Consider the following 20,817-nt stretch of genomic DNA (forward strand, 5'->3'; position numbering starts at 1 on the left):
TTTACTTTTTCTTTTATTTATCTTCTAAACCTATTCCACTTCCATAAGCATTCACTATGTAGGCATTCCTTCAAGACTTCTCAGTGAAGACCGAAACAAAAGAGTCATTAAGCATCTCTGACATTTCCAAGTTTCTGTTACTGTTTCTCCTCCTCACTGAGCAGTGGCCTACCTGCCGTTGGTCTCTCTTGCTTTGATGCATTGATAAAAAAGTTCTTGTGTTTCCTATTCCCATAGCTAGTCTGAGTCATTTGTGCCTTTGCTTTCTAATCTTGCCCTGCATTCCTTGTTTGTTTGCTATATCATCTTTTAATCTGACTAGTTTCCATTTTTATTATGACTCTTTTTATTTTTAATCATGCAAATCTCGTGTTAGCAAGTGGTCTTTTCACTTTTCTATCTTTTTACTCAGCAGAATAGCTTGTTCTTGGGCCCTTAATAAGTATATCCTTTGAAACACTGCACGCTCCTCAGTTGTTTTCTCTCAGTCTTGATCATGGACCTTACTAGCACTCTCTGAGCTTACAACAACTGCCTTCCTGAAATCTTTGTCTCTATTTTGCCTGTCCTTCTTACTGCTTCTTAGAATTGCAAACTCTATGATAATGATCACACTTTACCACATGCTGCTTCTACTTTCAAATTCTCGAAAGTTTCTCCCCATTTGTTAAAATCAGTTAGAAAGCTCCCCCAGCAGCATTTCAACCTCTGAATTAAAATTTCTGCAATGCAGTTCAGACTTATTGTATGTCTGTGCCCCGCGGGTTATTTCCAACATATATCTGATAGTTGAAGTCCCCATCACCACCAATTGTTGGCTTTGGATGATTTGTTAGTTGTTTAACAAAGCTTCATGAGTTTTTGACAATGATGTGCTTCATTGTCACCAGGACTATAAAACACAGCCTATGTATACTCAGGACTGACTGAGGAGATATTTCTGACCTTTAGCAGTTATTCAAAAAGTCAGAAGACGGAGAAATTCCAGACGACTGAAATGGGAAATATATGTGCCAATGCTATAAGGAGAATAACCCGGGAAATACAGACAGTCATCTAACTCAGTTAACATAAGAATAGAGCAATAATTATGGAATCAATTGTCAAACACCTAGAAGATAATAAAAGGTACGAATAAATAGGCATGATTTGTCAAGAACAAATTGTGTCAAACCAATCCTATATGCTTATTTCAGGTAACAGCATTGTGGATGGGGAGTATAGATGGGTATATTAATTTTGTAAGACTTTTGATGCTGTGCTCACATATCCTTATCATAGAAAACTAGGAAATATATAGTAGCTCCATGTAGTGTAAGTGCATAACTGGTTGAAAACTGTTTCCCAAGAGTTTACCACGTGGTTCAACAGTCAAGCTGAAAGGCATACGAGTGGGCGCCCACAGGGATCATTTCTATTTCTGTTGTTTGATATTTTCGTGTTTTAGATAATGGCATAGAGGTACCCTTATAAAGTTGTGGAACATACCAAGTGGGATGGGTTCAAGTGCTTTGAGTATAGGATTAAATTAAAATGATCTAGACAATCTGTAGAAATGGATCTGAAGTACAGGATGAAATTTAATAGGACAATGCAATGTACTCCCTTAGGAAGGAACAATGAGTTTGCACATATCAAAGTGGGAATCTAATTGTCTAGACGATGAAAATAGATCTGTGGATCAGCAGTGGATCTATCAAAGCTAAGACTGAGAGGGGACATGATAGCAGTTTTTAGGTACCTAAAAGGGTGTCATCAGGAGGAGGGAGAAAACTTGTTCACCTTAGCCTCCAATGATAGAACAAGAAGTAATGGGCTTAAACTGCAGCAAGGGAGATTTAGGTTGGACATTAGGGATAAGTTCCTAACTGTCAAGGTGGTTGAACACTGAAATAAATTGCCTAGGGAGGTTGTGGAATCTCCATCTCTGGAGATATTTAAAGTAGATTAGATAAATGTCTATCAGGGATGGTCTAGACAGTATTTGGTCCTGCCATGAGGGCAGGGAACTGGTCTCGATGACCTCTCGAGGTCCCTTCCAGTCCTAGAGTCTATGAATCTATGAATCATTGTGAGTGCCACCATTTGTCCAAATTTGTCAAGGTGATCCATAGGAAAAGGTAAGCAAAGTGGTGTCACAGCAGATAGAAGACTGGAGGGCTGCAATTCATTCAAGAGTAAAAGTAAAGGACAGCATTATAGGTGTTTATGAATGGATTGGGGTGAATCGAGAAGGATGGATAAATGAAGGATCTGAGGAATAATTGATTCCTTTTATGGCACCTATACTCTGACAATCTGCATAGTATGCTTGAGATTTTACTTTTAAATTGATCACCCTTTCTGTCCCTTATGCAGTCATATTGAAAAAATTACTACATGGCAAGACCCTCGAAAGACCATGAATCAGCCACTGAATCATATGAACCAGCATCCTGCAGTGACTTCGACACCAGTGCCACAAAGATCAATGGCAATGTCCCAGCCAAATCTGGGTAAGTATTGCAAGTCATTTCCTAACTAAAAAAAAAAAAGAATGGAACTGGCTGTTCATTATACTACACTTTTACCTCGATATAACGTGACCCAATATAAAACAAATTTGGATATAACTTGGTAAAGCAGTGCTCGGAGGGGGCTGCGCACTCCAGTGGATCAAAGCAAGTCTGTCTATTATTTCTTTCTGTAATCTCAGGAACAAGGGAATAACAACATTGTTACTGCTTGAGATAAGGTTCTGACATTGTCAAGAGGTTTTTTGTTTTGGAACCTCCATGGCAAATCCCTTTTGTGGTATTGAGGAGGACAGAAAAAATATATCACCCCAATACTTTTCCATTCAAGTGTGCTATAAAAAATACCTTCACCACCACTACATTTTATCATTCTCAAAGCTGCAGTACAAAGCTCTGGTAGAAGAAATCTGCCTTGAGCCTTTCCTCTATCTGATCAAGTCCATTGCATATATTAGATTGTTAGATTCTGCAGCAGCAGTTGCTTAAATGCTTTCAAAACAAAGCTATTCTATTTACATTGATCTATGTCAGGTGGAGGGATGTGAGAACCACTTACAAATGGAATGGATTTTAAAAGAAACAGTTTAAATACTAGATTTTCAATAATGAAAAAAACAAATAATCTGAATACTTTTGCTGAATGGCTTGGATACTTAGGTACCTGCTGAGTCAGCAAAATAGTTAAGAATGTGCTTAACTTTAAGCATGTGCTTACGATAAGTCCTCTCGATTTTGCTGAATCTGAGCCTTAGTGAATATAACAGCCATGAAGATTTAAGAGGAAACTAAAAATGGAAATAAAAACCTTCCTTATATGCTTAAGAAATAATAAGAATAATAATTAATAATTCTTTGGATTTATATTGCACCTTTCATCTGAGAATCTTAATGTTCTTTACAAAGGTAAGTAGTATAACTTCTTTTACACATGGAGAAAATGAAGCATAGAGAGGTCAGGTTACTTGCCCAAGATCAGACAGTTAGATCAAAGAGCTCTGGTTGGGGGTATAAACCAGATTTTAGTGGAGAGCTGGCCATTGAGTTTGTGTGTATATGTTCTCTGCATATGTAATTCAGCTGGGATCTCTTTTCACACATTGAAAAGACTCCAGAAATCTTTTAAGTTGTAAAGAGTCACCTATGGCAGCAATACAAAAGATATACTCATTTTCATGGTTTTTTATAATAAGTTCTTTACTGATGACTAGCCTCTACCTAGGGTAAATCACCCCACGCTCTCACCACTTGTTTTTTTCCTAACAACTGTCACTGCTTGGATATTTACAGTACAAAGCTGTTACTGGTTGTGCTATGCAAGTCAGTGGACAGTAGCAGATGTGTCACGAGAATGGACATCTGAAAAAGAAACCTGAATAAACTCCAAAAGGCTAGTGAGTCACACTAAATGGTAATACCAACACTTTGCTCTGTGCATATTATTTAAAATCACAGCTGCCTGTGGTTCACTCTGTATTCATAGCAATCCTAAAATAAAGACTCAAAAGGAAAAAGATGGGACATGTTTTTCTTTTGCTCATGTCAACCCTTTAGCTGGTGTTGCCACCTTTATCTTCACCATATAGTACCAAAAAATAGAAAGGAGAAAACCCACACATTATGACTTTTAAGACAGGATTTGCCCAAAGATTTTGGAGAAAGGCAAGAGTCAAATCAATTAAGTAGTGATTTAAAAAAGAAAACAAAACAGAAAAAGTATTTTTAAATTAAAGGTGGTATGGGAGGGGTCTTAATGAGGATTCAAGAGATTAAAAATAAAAGCCAGGTGGGGCACCGCCCATTGGTTTAGTTGGGGATTTCTCCTTGAAGGGATTTGGATGCCATAATATAGTGAAAGGAAAATACTTTGGGTCAAGTTCATCCCTGGGACAACTCCACTGACTTCACCTTCAACTACTCCATACACTTTATTCAAACTCTCACCCCCACATATTTTGGAGCAATCTTTTCTGTGTTTGTACAGGGTCTAGAATAATAGGAGCCTAGTCTGTTATTAGGTCTAGACACTACTGTGGTAGAAGTAAAACATTAATTTCCACAGTGTCAACATTAATTTAATCGATTTGGTGATTTCTTCAACACAAATTATAGGGGTTTTACTGGGCCTAGCTATTTCTTGGTGAGATGGTACAGCAAGTCCTTGGGAGTTTTGGCTGCACAGTAGGATAACTCTTTTCTTTCATCAGCTCTGTATCAGGTTCTGTATCATGATTTCTGGTTTTACCATGATTTCTGGTCTAGATAGACCACTGAAATGTATGTGTTAAAATCCTAAAAAAGAAAACTGTATTAACTTACTAAATAAGAACAGGAACAGCATTTTATTTAAAAACAAAAACAAATAATACAATTTAGTCTAATTCAGGGGTAGGCACCTATGGCAAGGGTGCCGAAGGTGGCACGCAAGCTGATTTTCAGTGGCACTCACATTGCCCGGGTCCTGGCCACCGGTCCAGGGGGCTCTGCATTTTAATTTAATTTTAAAGGAAGCTTCTTAAACATTTTAAAAAGCTTATTTACTTTACATACAACAAAAGTTTAGTTATATATTATAGACTTATAGAAAGAGACCTTCTAAAAACGTTAAAATGTATTACTGGCATATGAAACCTTAAATTACAGTGAATAAATGAAGACTCGGCACACCACTTCTGAAAGGTTGCCGACCCCTGGTCTAATTGGAAAGTGTTCATACTTACAGAGACTGCAAAATTGTGATTTGAACCTTCCCCCCCAAAACTTTCACCTATCCTCATGCAAACACACTCGGGATACTGAAGGTACACATAACCAGTTTTCAGTTCCATATCAGGTGTCTCTATTTTGAAATCATTTTTGCCAAAAGAAAATGATATGTCCCTTTGCTATTTTGTGACACTACCAGTGTTGATATAAAACCTGCTTTGTTGGGTTCATGTCAGACATTTAAATGATCAGTTTGCTGGAATAGTGCTCTGGCCCCTGAGCCAGAAGCTATTGTGCCAACATCCTACCAGACATCACAGGAAAAATGAAAACTGAATAACAAGATAAACCGCCCTTCTGGCGATAGTCGGTTCCTAACCTTTTAGCAAAAGCAGTCTACGCCTCTGTCTGTTGCCTTTTTCAACACTGTAGGAATTAAAAAACAAGTTTTTCTTTTGAAGATATGCCACCTACAAGCAAGACGTTTAAGTATTCCAGGTCTGAGTCCTGGTCTGCACTTCCAATTACTAACGTGTTTTTCTTGCTATGCTTCTTGTGATAATATGGAAAATGTGGTCTGTTTTGTACAGCTTATTGTACTGGTTTATAACGTCCCTTCAGCTATATTTTCTATGAAATGTGCAAAGGGACTTCTAAACCTTTTATCAAAAGCAAATAGTGCGACTAAATGATAGCACATCCCAATATGCTCATGGCTTTGGGCATAGAGAAATCTATAGTGAACAGTCATTGAAATTTGAAGACAGACTTTAAGGAATCTGCAGCCCTTTTCTTTGCCCTCCCCCCCTACCCTTTTAACTATGGTTTATGTGGTAAATTTATGAGCTACACATCTGTGGTTTCATGTAGCTTTACCAGTTCTGATGTTCTCACTACCTTTTAAAAGTTTGTTTTTATAAATGCTATTTAATGTAGAAAACTGAAGGCATTTCTCTCTTTGATGGATCTTGTTAGTTCTAGACATACTCATGTAAAGCCAATATATGTTTATATGCTAGGTCAGATTAGTCCAGGATACAGCCTTCTTTGTTAAGTGTATATTATTTGTATGTATTATTTCTTAATAAGTTGCCCCAAGTGTTTAGCTCATGGAGATCACACTTTAGATTGAGGTTCTATTTATAAATGGTTAATAAATTATTAATAGATTGTTATATACTCAGACAGATAAATATGATGCTTACAATGTATATCACACATTAGTTACATCTGTATCATGCTCATTACATCTATTAATCAGTTATTAACCATTTCTAAATGGAACTTGAATATAAATTGTGACCCCAATGGGATTATTTGAAACTTGGGGTTGTAAAGAAATATGATCTGCAGTGGCCTTAATAGCAATCCCTGGAGTAAGAGAGTTGCTGAGTATTGGTTTAGCCTGTATGTAGGCAAGTATTTTTTTTAGAATAGACCCTCATGAATGTGATTTCTTTGTATACTGTGCATCATGCAACACACAGAATCATTTAGATTTTCACTCTGGTTCCTTGAAGCTACTTCAGTTGGACTACTGTGGTGCATATGTACAAACCTTACTGAAGTTGCTGAACACAGTCTGGCCTTTAATTAAATATTGCACAGATTTATCATTATGCAAATTGCTTTAGTATGTAATGTAATGAAAACACACCAGATGACTTGCTTCACTTTTTGATATAATTCAAGTTGTGTTTATATGGCTGAGTAGCTGCTATTTAGAAAATATCTAACCAAAATTAGGCTAAGTTTCAAAGAAGTCAGTGGGGCTCAGCATGGGTATAGGCACACAGCTGTGTACCGTCAGCTGCAGGACTGAGGCCTTCACTACAAACGCTAGATACGTTTGGAATAAATGACTGGTAGAAGAAGTCAGTCTCTATTTCTGTCTTTAATATTCTATTTAGAATTTTTGATTAATCCTTCCAAAGATGCTTAAATATAGAAGGTCATAGATGGATGACAGTATATTTTGCTTTTTAATCACCTTTTTTAAATTCTTGAGGATTTTTCTTACTTAGTTATCTAAGAGTCCACTTTATTATGAATATCAGATATTCAAGCATGGGCTTCCCCTGACATCTCTGACCTTATTCAAGGCATAGCTTTGCACCTTTCTGACATGGTATATTGTCATTTGCATCCTTATGTTGCATACATCCCAGATATATTTGGAGGACTGTTTTATCTTCCCATAACTAGTGCTCCCATAATGGCCCCATCAAAATGTAAGACAGTTCAGTTGTGAATGCTGCCCTCAGGCTGGAGCTTTTGTATTACCCACCAATTAAAATCATTGCTGTGATAAATTAATAGTTTTGTCTATGTAATGACTAGAATTCTTGCATGGCTCAATCCTTTCTGACCCACTGGAACTTTTTTGTTGCTCTGAGTTTGAAGGGCTTCGTAATGCAATGCTCTATCCAAGAAAGGTGAAGCTGAAATGTCCTGTCATTCAGCCATTTGTATAGCTCACTAATGAAATCACCACTCCCAGTGAAGTTCCCACAACTTTCTTTGAGCCATGTCTTGAACCCCCAATTTTATCATTCCTGTACAGTTTTTGAATTTTCATGAGTGCAGATGGTCTTTTCTTCCTCTACTCCCAGTTTAAAGTGAAAGAGTAATTTATCTTCTTCTTTTGTAGAGCTAAAATACTTCCCAGTGAATGTTGCTAGTTGGCAGAGATCAGTAACAACTGCTATAGCCTGCTTTTTTCTAAATAATTTGTGGTGAGGATGTCAGCATAACTTCTACTCCCATACAAGGGACAGTGGCATTCATTGCCCTAGAATCCCTAATGGTTGCAGAGGGAATTATGTGCACACACAAGGTCCCCAGCCACAGTGCTTGGGCAAAAGGCCTGTTTTGATGAGGGAACCAGTTGGCTATGAGGACTCTAAGGATGGATAGTTTTGCAGACAGACTACTATCAATGACTTTGTAAAGCAGTGTTTCTCAAACTTGGGATGCCGCTTGTGTAGGGAAAACCCCTGGTGGGCCAGGCCAGTTTGCTTACCTGCCCGGTCCACAGGTCTGGCCGATTGTGGCTCCCACTGGCCACTGTTCGCTGCTCCAGGCCAATGGGAGCTGCGGGAAGTGGCACAGGCTGAGAGGCGTGCTGGCCGCCGCTTCCAGCAGCTCACATTGGCCTGGAGCAGTGAACCACGGCCAGTGGGAGCCACAATCGGCTGGACTTGTGGGTGGGGCAAGTAAAGAAACTGGCCTGGCCCACCAGGGGCTTTCCCTACAGAAGCAGCGACCTCAGTTTGAGAAACACTGTTGTAAAGTGTTACAATTCTTTTTTCTTTTTGACTAATAAAACAATATAATGGCATCTAAATGCTCTCTTCGCCTGCTTTGTCCTCGCAGTGATATTCCAAAGGTTTCTAACGGGGCAAGTGAGGAGAGGGATAGTTGTTCCTCAGTGACTCCTGTCTTTTCTCTATGAGAACTCAGAGTGTTTTTGGGGTAATTGTACATGTGCCCTGAGGACCTTATGATGATAGCAATCTATTCTCTCAATCTCTCTTTTCAACAGTGCTGGCTAGTGCTGTGGAACAGCTTATCCACTATCAGAGATTGGGAGGTGGCTAAGGTCCTGCTAGATGAGGTTCAACCCAGGAAAAATGGAGGTGTTTTTATAGAATGGCACATATTATATTGGCACCCTCATCTGAGAGGATTTGCTTACCGTTGGCTATCAGATATACAACCTGGGGGGGACTGATTTTTCTTTTCAGGTGTGGACTTCACCATAGTCATCCTTACCTTGGCTAGTTTAAGGCTGGATCTCTGTAACTTGTTCTACATGAAGCTACACCTCAAGGCTATTCTGAAAGTACAACTAATACAGAATCTGTGTGTTTATCTTCTAAGTGGAGCATATTATACCTATGCTCCATGATCTGCACAGCCTTAAAACACAAAATCCCATAATATTTATGGGCCTGCCTTCCTCAGAGACCATGTCTCTCTTTATGAATTCACAGTAGTGAAAGTAACCAAGGTGCTCCAGCTTGTACTCTTCCATTTTGAAAGAGAAAAGCTGATGGCAGGTCTTGTTCAAGGAGGAGTCTTCACATCTTGATTTTTTTTTTTTTCTGCTTTGGTCTGTCAGAGCCTGGATTTTATGACCTTCAGGGCTTACTGCAAGGCCCAATTGTTCTATTATGCTTTTTCTAGAGGACAGGGGATTATTAAGTGGGGTCCTGGGGTTGATAGTTTGGGAGAAGTTTGGTGGCATTTTGTCACTTTGTAAATGTTTTTGGATTTAATTATTTAGGCCTTCCATATACATATTCAGAGAGTGTTGTTAAAATGTGCTGATCAATCTAAATAAACTAGTAAAACAGTAGTGCCTTTGGATGATCCCATCATTATCTCTAGCACGCTAGACCATCCTCTGTGTCTCTTTCTTCACTGTTGGCAATCTTAACAGCAGCAGCACCCCCAGAAATGGAATTCCTGCCTCACCCTCCCCACTTGGAATTTTCCTTTTCTGGCATGCCAGACAGCTTGTATGCCTCAGCAATCTTTGCCCTGAGATGTGATTGATGGGTGCAAGTGCAAAAGCTGCGGTCGCATACAGGCTGTCTGGCAAGCCAGAAGTGTCAACGAGATGAAGCAGAGTCACGCAGAGAGAACTGGAGCAGAGCTGTGTCCCTGTGGGTCTCAAACCCCCTGTATCAGTGTTGAGACAGTCTTGCCTACTTATTCTTTCTCCTGCTATCATATTTATTCCTCCATAACATATTTTCTATTGTGCTTTGCCAGACTTCTGAATTCTGCCCTGATCTGCAGTATTTATCTGACCTAGCTAGCTCCACCTTTGCCCGCTAGCCTTTCTACAGAAAGGCTGCCTCATGGAATTCTGTTCAGGGAGAATAATGATGTAATAATACTTACCATACCTTCTTCACAGGTTTTCTAAGGATTAATTCGCCAGTATAAATGCATTGATGTGAACATATGTAGTATTACAACTGTGTAAATACTGTCATCCCTGAGAAACGGAATTTCTATATTCTCACACTCCTTTCATATCTGGATCAAGTTATTTATGTCTTTGTTGCCACTTTCTTCATCAGTTACATGCTATTGTCATCCAATTAGGAGGGTCACCATTGACTGTGGACTCATACAGACCTAGAGAATTGAGGGAAAGCTGTTGGAAGGTGATAAGAAGTGCTGTGGGTATGCAAAGATGAGGCAGCCTGGTCTAACATGGGGAGGAAACTAGATGAGTTTCCACAGAAATGGGCCTGGTGAAAATTAAGTTCATGGCAGCCTGGAATAATTCCTCATACATTTTTCCATATCAAATACAAGATTATGGCATCACAAATAAACAGATTCTACACAAGGAGCTTCAGAAGATGGATTTACAGAGCACACAATATATATTTTATTGGCAGGGCAGGTAGTTCTATATGTGCTTCTGCTTGCGCTTGTAGAACATTTTTCAGCTGAGCATCTCAAGTGCTATACACACACTAACTAAGCTTCAAAACACCTTTGAAGGAGGGAAATAATATTAGCCTTATAGCATGGATCAAGAAACTGAGGCACAGAAAAGTGAAGAGCCTGATTTTAAATTCAGTATTGTCTGTGAGAGTTCATCACCTTTGAAAATCAGGTCCTAAGTGACTCATCCAAGGTTACACAGAAAAGCAGGTAGCAGACTCGGGAACAGACTCCAGAACTTCTGACTTTTATATCCACACTAACTCTTAGACCTGGTCTACACAGAGGGGGGAGAATCAATCTAAGTTACACAACTTCAGCTACATGGATAACGTAGCTGAAGTCAACATACTTAGATCTACTCAGCACGATGTCTTCACTGCAGTGAGTCGACTGCGCCGCTCCCCCGTCGACTCCGCCTCCACCTCTCCTGCCGGTGGAGTACCGGAGTCGAGGGGAGAGCACTCGGGGGTTGATTTATCGACCTCTGCTGGATCGATCACTGTCTGCCAATCTGGCGGGTGGTATAGACATACCCTCAGTCTTGTACTGTGATCATTAGACCATTCTCCCTCTCTGTATGAAAGAGAGCTGCACTAAACTCTGGAGAAAGAAAGCTTCAGAATTTCACTACAAAGAAAAAGAGCTCTTTCCCTGAGCAAAGGTCTACCAGCAAGTGTGAACCCAGTGGTATGAGATGTACAGCTTCAGCAGCTTAAATAAATTGTTCTTAGGGAGTTGAAGACATTATATGTTAAAAGGGTAAATTTTAACAGGGAAAGCAGCTTATACTAGCAATGGCTTGTATTACAGAAATTCACTTGTGAACTAAAATATTTGGCCTACCACTACAGTGCTTTGTGGTAACTTAATTTGGGCCTGGTAATAATGTGGTTTATGGTATTTTGCACCTGCTTTAGTGTTTTTAATCAGCCAGGAAGTCCAATCAATAAAAAGTTATAGTAATTCTCTTTAGCAGTAATACAGGCATGAACCAAAGTTTCCATATCCTGCCATGATAAAAGGGGGTGTAACTGTGCTATTGTTGAAGATGATGATAAAATGTCATTGTGGTTACATTATCACTATGGGACTCCAGGGAGAAGGCTACACAAGCGTCCAAGATTTTAAGACCGGCAAGATGTATTTCAGTGATAGCCAACATAATATTTGGTGTTTTGGAATTGTCTGTGTTTAGCCAGACTTAGTTTGCTTAAATCTGGCTAGAAATCTGTAATATTGAGAGGAAGAGTTTGTTATTTCCCCAGTTGGGATGTATCCATACATCACAAGCACTGAAGAAGTGCTTTCTGTTTCAAATAACTTTTGATTATTGGATATCCTGAAATGTATAGCCAGAAGTCAGATGTGGGGGCTGCAGTGAATAATATTAGGAGATGTTTATGGTTAATGAAATATAATTTATCTGAGAGGTGGAATCCTTCCTGGAGGACCCTGCATATTGCATGGAAACGAGGCTTGTGCCACCCTCTTTCTGGGAAAGCACATTTTCAGGTTATTCAAAATTAAATCCCCTGAGAAGCAATTTAGGCAGATTTAGTACAGATTAGATGAGAGTAATTTATTCACATTTTACAGAGAAGCAGCTACAAAGCTGTAGTGACCAACAGGAGTTAACTTCAGTAGCATGAACTTGGAACATTCAAAGAACGATGTGTTCAAAAGACACTAGAATATTTTTCAAAGCCTATTTTTTAATTTAAATGAAAACATGTTTCTGTTTGGATGTAAGCATTCAAGGTTAGCAACCCAAACATTTGAGCATTGTGCCAGTACAAGAGAACCAGAACATGGAATTGACTAGTTCATTTTCCTAGAATGAAATGCCAAAAGCAGAGAAACAGAATGAAATGCTAAAAGCAAAGAAACAACAAAAATGAGGTAGAATAAAAAACACTTGTATAATTATTAATTTTTAAGTAAGAGTTGTTATTGGTAACACTGCTAAGGAATTTAAGATATAGTTCTAACCAGCCTCTGCCATTTTAAAACCAGCTGTGCTAAAGAAAAGCTAACACTCCGGGTATTTATTCAGTTATTCTAAAAGATCGGTCAGACAGTTTTGTGTTAAATTCAGTGTTGATGCTATACTTGCAGATTGTTTTAAACGTGAAGCAACGAAGACAGGAAAGTGTTGCTAAAAGTACAAATCACAGACCCCTCTACATACAGCTGGAACTGTTGAGAAATTTCTACATGGTCACTCTCAGTCCAGAAAGCTGAGTGAAGGTGCTCTGTGTGCAATGGGATAGTGCAACTTTTTTGTTTAATACTTTACAGATTTTTTGGAACGAAATGCACGCTGAACTGAAAAGCAGCATTTTTGCTGACCTTGTTGGAAGGCTAATGCAGTTTCTGGGAAATCAGTAAAACAAGCAGTTCTTTGTTGGCAGGAGCAGAGAGAGAGAGAGAGAGAAGGAGGGAGAGACTGGTCTTTTTTTCTTCACAATGTCGTGACTAAGTCAAAACTGTAATATGGCTAGATTTTTCTTTTACCTCTGCAGACATATGTTTTTCATCAGACTGTGCTGCGTGACACCTGATGCTGGCGAGTTCATATGAATTAGGCTATGGACTGCCTATAAACAGAGTGAGGAAAAGAAATCCACAGCTGCACCCAGATGCTTGACACTGAAATAAATAAAAGTTGGTACAATCAGTTCGACATATATGTCAGAAATAATTTACACCTGCATTATTTGGCTTCTGCTGCTTGCAGATTCTTTTGACCACAAAATGATCTCTGCTTTGTTTATATCCAGCAAAGAACGTTATTTTAAAAGTCTCTCTGCCAATGTCTGAAAATCTAACTTATTTATTAATTGGATAAAGAAAATCACATTCGGCCAACTTCAGACCTGAACAAGTGGTTGCAACTCCATTGACTCTAATGAATTTATAGCTACTTATTCTAGGTCTCAGTTTGTCCCATACATTTTGTTCACTTTTATTTGAGCTGGTAAGTTGTATAATAGCTGCCCATTGAGCAGGCTTGCATCATTCTGCAAAACAAATTTGTTTGTTATAAGAGAGTCAAATTAGAAATGCCACCTTAAACTTGCCTTTTGGAACATGTCAGGATAGAATACTGTTGCACATTTTATGTTATACAACACCACTGGATTGCCAGATGAATATCACTGGACTAAAACCAGCATTTGTGTTGAATTGTGAGGTTTTTCTTGTGACACAAATTCTATCCTTTTCTGCATACTAAAACCTTAATATATCCATAAACCATCTACAAAAAATAGTTTGTTCTTAAAGTTTACAGAACAAGAATGCACAGTAGGAAATGAACATAAATAAAAAAAAACTAATACTGTGACAATGAAATCAAGCAAGTACTACAAGAAGTGTTTGTACTGTAATATGATTATATCCTAAAGATCAGCCATGTATAGAATATACTTATACTGAAAAGGAGTGATCCAGTGCCGGTTGGCATCAAAGGGAGTTTTCCATTGACTTCAGTGGGTGAGATCAGGCCATAAGTGAGAGTGGCATTAAATATATGCAACAAAAGTGTTATTGTAACCTACTTAGTAAAAAAAGAGGTCAGCTACATGGTTCACATGAGAAAAGAGACAGGAAATCCATAAGAGTTTGGGGTCATTCCAAGAAAGGTTGAATAGTAATCCAAGTTTGATGAAAGACAAGCTGGTGGGCATTTTTTTTCAAAATAAATCTCAGATTTGTAGGTAGACGGGCTGTTTATCCATTGATTGGTATTCCATGAGAACTAAGTTTCTGACACTGAATTGCCAGTTTAATGGGACACTGTCAACTTGAAATCTAGCCAACACCAAACAAATGAATTCAAAGTAGTTTCAGCTGCTACACCTGCATTTTCCTTCTTCTTCCCACTCCCCACCAGGGCCGGCTCCAGGGTTTTTGCCGTTCCAAACAGCGAGGGGAGGAAGCTGCCATTGCAATCGACGGCAGCTCCACCACGCCGCTTTCTTCTTCAGCAGCAATTCAGCGGCAGGTCCTTTCCTCCGAGAGGGACCAAGGGACCCGCCGGTGAATTGCCACCGAAGAGCCCGACATGCTGCCCCTTCCCCTTGGCCGCCCCAAGCACCTACTTGCTGAGCTGGTGCCTGGAGCCGGTCCTGCTCCTCACCCTCCTAATGTTTCTTTCCCCTATTGCTCTGTGGATGCCCCATACAAACAATAGGAGAGACTTCGCGCTGAAGTAATTTATGCATGTGTGCATGCAGGGATTTGCCCAAATTGATTTCATTGCAAGATAGGCACCTATTTGACTATACAGGGCAAATCTTGAAACTGACTATATACCATGTTCTGTAAAATGTCAGAGTAAACAAACTGAAATAATAGAGAGAAATATATTTGTATTCTCTCATCTTTTGATTATAGTAATCTGAGGTTTTGATAAAATAGCACTTAAAAAGATTTTTGGATGGAAATGTGATTTTCATGTTGCTGTTGACCCTTTAAAGGAAACTGCTAAAAAAATGCTGGTAATTCTCTGGGGAAGCACTTCATTTGTTATAAATTATTGTACAGGGTACGTCTACGCTGCAATTAGAGACCCATAGCTGGCCTATGCCTGCTGACTTGAGCTTGTGGGGCTCAGGCTAAGGGGCTGTTTACTTGCAGTGTAGACATTTGTGCTTGGCTCTAGGACCCTGTTAGATGGGAGAGTCCCAGAGCGTGGGCTGCAGCCCAAGCTCAAATGTCCACATTGCAGTTAAGCAGCCCCTTGGCCTGATTCAGCTTGCACGGGCCAGCAATGGGTTTTTAATTGCATTGTAGACATACCCATAGAGATTTACTTTTGGAAGAGTTAGATGCTGTAGAGACCATATCTGTTGCAATATTTAATTTGTAAATATTTGTAAAGCTGAGAATTAGCTTTGCTGGTATAGGTCTGGTAAAAGTATACACTGGGGTTCATCCAGCAGCCCCAAATAAAACGTTTCCTGGGAAAATGAACTTTGACTTTAGCCATAATGAGTTGAGTAATTGTTTGTTTAGATTCTTGAAGATCTAAACAATAGTGAAAGCGACAGGGCAAATACATAATATATTGGGGAAAGTCATAGACGTTGCCACAAGTAAAAATTGGAGGCGATTACTTTTCTCCATCATAAGACAAAGAGGAAACTATTCATGATCAAGGTGAGCAAACCATCTGATTTTATGGCATACAAAGATGTTTTATATAATAAGGGAAATTGAGACCACCATAAGGCTTTGGATGAAGTGCTCTTTTCATGCCTACTAGAAGATGAATCACTACATCATTTCTGCTGGCTTTTGCCAGCACAGACTTTGGAAGAGAGGCAGAAAGTGCACCAGGATAGGTTGAGGCATCAGAAAGCATCCATTACTGTCTCTGCATCAGAAAGGTTGTGTGGGGCCAGCACAGCTCAGAAAATTTGGGTGCTGGCCAGGAAGGAAGTCTGGGTGTATGGGGAATGTACTGATTCAATTTATCCTCTCGGAAGCCCCAACTGGCAGAGTTCTTGGCAGGAATTAAAGCTGCCTTCATCTGGCAGAAATCCCACCAGCCATAATAGTGGGTGAATCCCACCACAAGGGTCCTCTGAGGTGAGTCTGACTTCAGCATTTGAAATGTAAGGTGGGATTACAGATGTCTCATGTTTTTAACAATGCCCAGCAAGGTTTGTGCAGAATGAAGTTTTAATTTCAGATGTAGGTCTGGTGATGGTATGGGGTGTTCTCTGAATGGGTGGTAACTCTTCAGGTAGAGAGGGTAGTTTCTCCCATTGGCAAGGAGATAGACTAGGTTTTTCTCCAGCGATTCTGGAGGATGCTTATGTATTGTAAGTGAAATGATTGTACAAAATCCTTTTGTTTGAGGGGTTCTGATTAAAAACATACTGGAAGCATCCTTATTTTCCCTTGTTTATTCCAGGGAGATATTTGTTTTGATCTGATTTAGATTTCTGAGTTGCTAAAGTTCCATAATGAAATAAAGCAGCATGCTGTGTGTGCAAGTTGCACATACATAAAACCTGAGGAGCTAGATCTCTGAGTTGAGTTCACAAAATTAAGACACAGCATGTCTCGAACTTATTTATGGGACCTCATTTTGATTGCATTTATGCTGGTGTAAATCAGAGGTAACTCTCATGGAGTTATACTGGCATAAATCTGGTTAGGTAAGAATCAGACCCATATTTGTCTATATGTGAACCATTTAAGGATTTGAAGGGAATTTTCTCACCAGATAAAACTGATTTTCAAATCATAGGGATGTAATTCCCCATTTTAAATAAGACTTGCCAGCTGATACCCTGGTAAAAAGTGCAGTTAAACAAACGGAAGCTGACATATCTGTTGAGCCTGGGAGCTTAAATTCATAACTTTGCTAGACACTAAAAATCATGATCTGAGGCCTGGTCTACGCTGCACGGTCAGGTCAATGTAAGTTGTCGTGCATCGACCTAGCTGTGGAAGTGTCTTCACTTACATTTGGCTCCCACCAACATAAGTGCCTCTCTATGCCCATTTAGTAATATCACCTCCCCGATCAGCAAAGAGTCACAGTCGATGTAATTAGGTTGATGTGGTATCAGTGGAGGCAGTGCATTGCTTTTAGAATCATAGGACTAGAAGGGACCTCGAGAGGTCATCTCATCCAGTCCCCTGCACTCATCACAGGACTAATTATTATCTAGACTATCCCTGACAGGTGTTTGTCTAACCTGCTCTTAAAAATCTCCAATGATGGAGATTCTACAACCTCCCTAGGCAATTTACTCCAGTGCTTAACCACTCTGACAATCAAGAAGTTTTTCCTAATGTCTAATCTAAACCTCCCTTGCTGCAATTTAAGAGCATTGCTTCTTGTCCTAGCCTCGGAGGTTAAGAAGAACGATTTTTCTCCCTCTCCTTGTAACAATGTTTTATGTACTTGAAAACAATTATCATGTCCCCTCCTAGTCTTCTCTTTTCCAGACTAAGCAAACTCAATTTTTTCAATCTTCCTTCATAGATCATGTTTTCTAGACCTTTGATAATTTTTGTTACTCTTCTCTGGACTTTCTCCAACTTGTCCACATCTTTCCTAAATGTGGTGCCCAGAACTGGACACAATACTCCAGCTGAGGCCTAATCAGCATGGAGTAGAGTGGAAGAGTTACTTCTCGTATCTTGCTTACACACTCCTGCTAATACATCCCAGAATGATGTTTGCTTTTTTTGCAAGTGTTACACTGTTGAAACATATTTGGCTTATGATCCAGTGTGACCCCCAGATTTTTTTCTGAGATTCCTAGGCAGTCATTTCCCACTTTGTATGTGGCAACTGATTTGTTCCTTCCTAAGTGGAGAACTTTGCATTTGTCCTTATTGAATTTCATCCTATTTACTTCAGACCATTTCTCCAGTTTGTCCAGATCATTTTGAATTATAATCCTGTCCTCCAAAGCACTTGCAACCCCTCCCAGCTTGGTATCATATGCAGACTTTATAAATGTACTCTTGCTTTGACTGTTACTGGCTTTCAGGCGCCACTGACAATACAATCAATACAAACACAGCTGGTGAGGACGCGCTCTGCCGACACAAGAAGCCAAGTGTGGACATACGCAAGCAATTTAATAACTCTGGTGGCTACATGCCACTATAAGTTAGGTCGACATAATATTGTAGTATAGACACGGCCTTAATAAAGACACTGGGTGTCTGGCTTATTATTACAGTCTGTAACCCAGTAACCTTCCTTTTTTGTCCTATGACTGCAAAGGTGCCACTTCACCTTGGATGGTCGGTTAGAATAGGTGTTAACTACTTATGCTAAACAATCTGCTCCAGCTTGTGACACTCTGAGCATCTTTCCTAGACCTTAAGAAGAGCTCTGTGTACCTTGAAAGCTTGTCTCTTTCATCAACAGAAATTGGTCCAATTACTTTACCTGCCTTGTGTGTCTTATATCTTGGGACCAATACAGCTACAGCAACACTGCAAACAACCTTCTATATCTAACATTTTCAATGTGTCTGGCGAGCTATGACTATGGAAAAACTGTGTGCCTGTAGAACTGATAGTTATGCTGATACATAATTATCTCATCCCCATTGCACAAGCAATGTAGGCTGGAAAAACTGACTTGTCTGAAGACTCAAACTAGCCTACAGGAATATTTCCAAGTGATCCAGAACTTGGAGGCCCTTCTAAAGACCCATCCTAGAAATGACAGTTCTAGAACAGCACCATTTCTCTGTGGATCCAAGTTCTGCCTGGCAAGGACCAATGTTCGAACAGAACTTAGATCCACAGAACCAACTGTGGAGAAGGGCCAGAGAGCACAGGCAGTGGAGTGGTCCTACCTGTCCCTTGTTTCCTGCTGTATTTGAAATCAGTATGGTTTTGTTTTGTACATTATAGGCATGTTCTAAGATGCTTCCCTAAATTCAAACACAAGAGGCAGAAAATGGCTGGAGGGCACATATTACAATGAAAGCACAGCATCAGTTGGGCCCACGAACAAGTCACAATATGAAGCAGAGTCAGTTGGGCACTTCCATCTCCTTATCTAAGGGAAGAAAAGACACCCCCTCCTGCCTCCCACATCCAGGCCCCCGTGGTTTTAGTTGGTAGACACAGCTACAGTCACCAGAGGCCCAGGCACCATCAGAGGCTTATCTTCTCTCCTTTTTTAGAAGCCCTTTCCTCCCCAGTCTGATGCAGCCTGTCTGTCCCACGGTGTTCTAATATAATGGGCTCTCATATAAGATACTACCATCTCCTCCAGTGAAACTTTCAAATGTTCCTTTAGATAAATCATGATGTCAGATTCAGCTGATAGAAGTAGTTTATTGTTGGAAGTGAAATGACTGATTTTTTGTTTTGTTTGTTTTTTAGTAAAATAATCATATGCTGTATAGTGCACTTAATCACTCAGGGGTCAAGCAGTCTCATGTAATTTTTTATATTCCTGCGATGTTTAAACGGTTCACTGCACTAACATAAGCATGCAAGTCCAAGCTTATAGCATGCAACAGTAATAAAATTGTTGGAAAGCAGAGGAAAGAAAGTACATTATAAGCTGTACATTTCAGTGACCTAATTCCTGAATACAGACTCAGTATTCAGAAGTGACTAGTTTAAGTGACTAGTTTACAAATAGAGAGCCAGATTTTCCCTTTCACTTCCATGAAGGGAAAGACTCAGATCTGTTTTGGAGGGATGACGGGGGCATAACACTAGGAGGTTCACCTCCAGAGCATTGTCCTATTCTTCCCCTTCTCTCTTCTGTAACCTCAGAGAAGCCCATCTGTGGTGCAAAAAGAGAATTGAGATCTGCTGGAGGCAGGAGAGCTGTGGTCTATAGAATTTCTGGTGTGGACAGCACTGTGTGGGCAGGAGAAGTTCTCCCACCAACATAGCTTCTGCCACTCGCAGGGACAGGAGTAGTTAAGCCGACGGGAGTGCTCTCTCCTGTCAGCTTAGAGCTGCTATATTAGAGAGCTCTGCGCTGCTGTAAACTCTCCAGTGTAGCTGTGCCAGTAGACATCCATGACTAACACATTCCATAAGACTGCTACAATGCAGGCTGTCACCCTGCTCTTCCCCCAGAGAATCTGCACAGGCAGGGTGTTTGTCCAGTGATCTTTTCATAGTCTTTTTCTGCCCCAGCATTTGACATTTGTCCCATACTTCTAAAAGATTTGCACTTAAGAAGAATCTAATATATTGTGATTTTCCTCAAGAGATCAATGATGCTGGGCTTGATTCTCCTCTCACTTAGGCTCAGATACTGCAGAGATTTAAACACATGCTTACATACATATGCAAAGTTAAGTACTTGCATAACTTTTTGCAGTATTACCCCAGTTTTACATGATGTGACTCATTAGGCTTCAGCGGAGTTACTCCTGATTTACAAAAGAAGACAAACAGACCCTTTCTGTGTCTTAGGCCTTGTCTACACTACACAGTTTTGTCGACAAAACAGTGGAAGCATACACACTGCAATGCTCCTTCTGCTGGCAAAACTCTCCTGCTTTGCCAACAAAATAAAGCTACTTTGATGAGAGGTATAGAGCTTTTTGCAGCAAAGTTGTATCAACAAAGTGTCAGTGTAGACGCCGCATTTGGTTATGTCGTTGTA

The 20,817-nt window shown here is 39.8% G+C and overlaps 1 protein-coding gene across 1 annotated transcript in view; it reads left to right on the forward strand.

The window, feature by feature from the left end:
• The window catches only part of WWTR1 (WW domain containing transcription regulator 1), a 119,313-nt gene that overhangs the window by 67,668 nt on the left and 30,828 nt on the right, over nucleotides 1-20,817 (forward strand). Inside the window, exon 2 of the mRNA XM_032806233.2 lies at nucleotides 2,359-2,495. Within this exon, the coding sequence (XP_032662124.1) occupies nucleotides 2,359-2,495 (137 nt within the window). The remainder of the gene's footprint in view (nucleotides 1-2,358; nucleotides 2,496-20,817) is intronic.

This window comes from Chelonoidis abingdonii, chromosome 8 (genome assembly GCF_003597395.2).
Source record: "Chelonoidis abingdonii isolate Lonesome George chromosome 8, CheloAbing_2.0, whole genome shotgun sequence".
NCBI lineage: Eukaryota > Metazoa > Chordata > Testudines > Testudinidae > Chelonoidis > Chelonoidis abingdonii.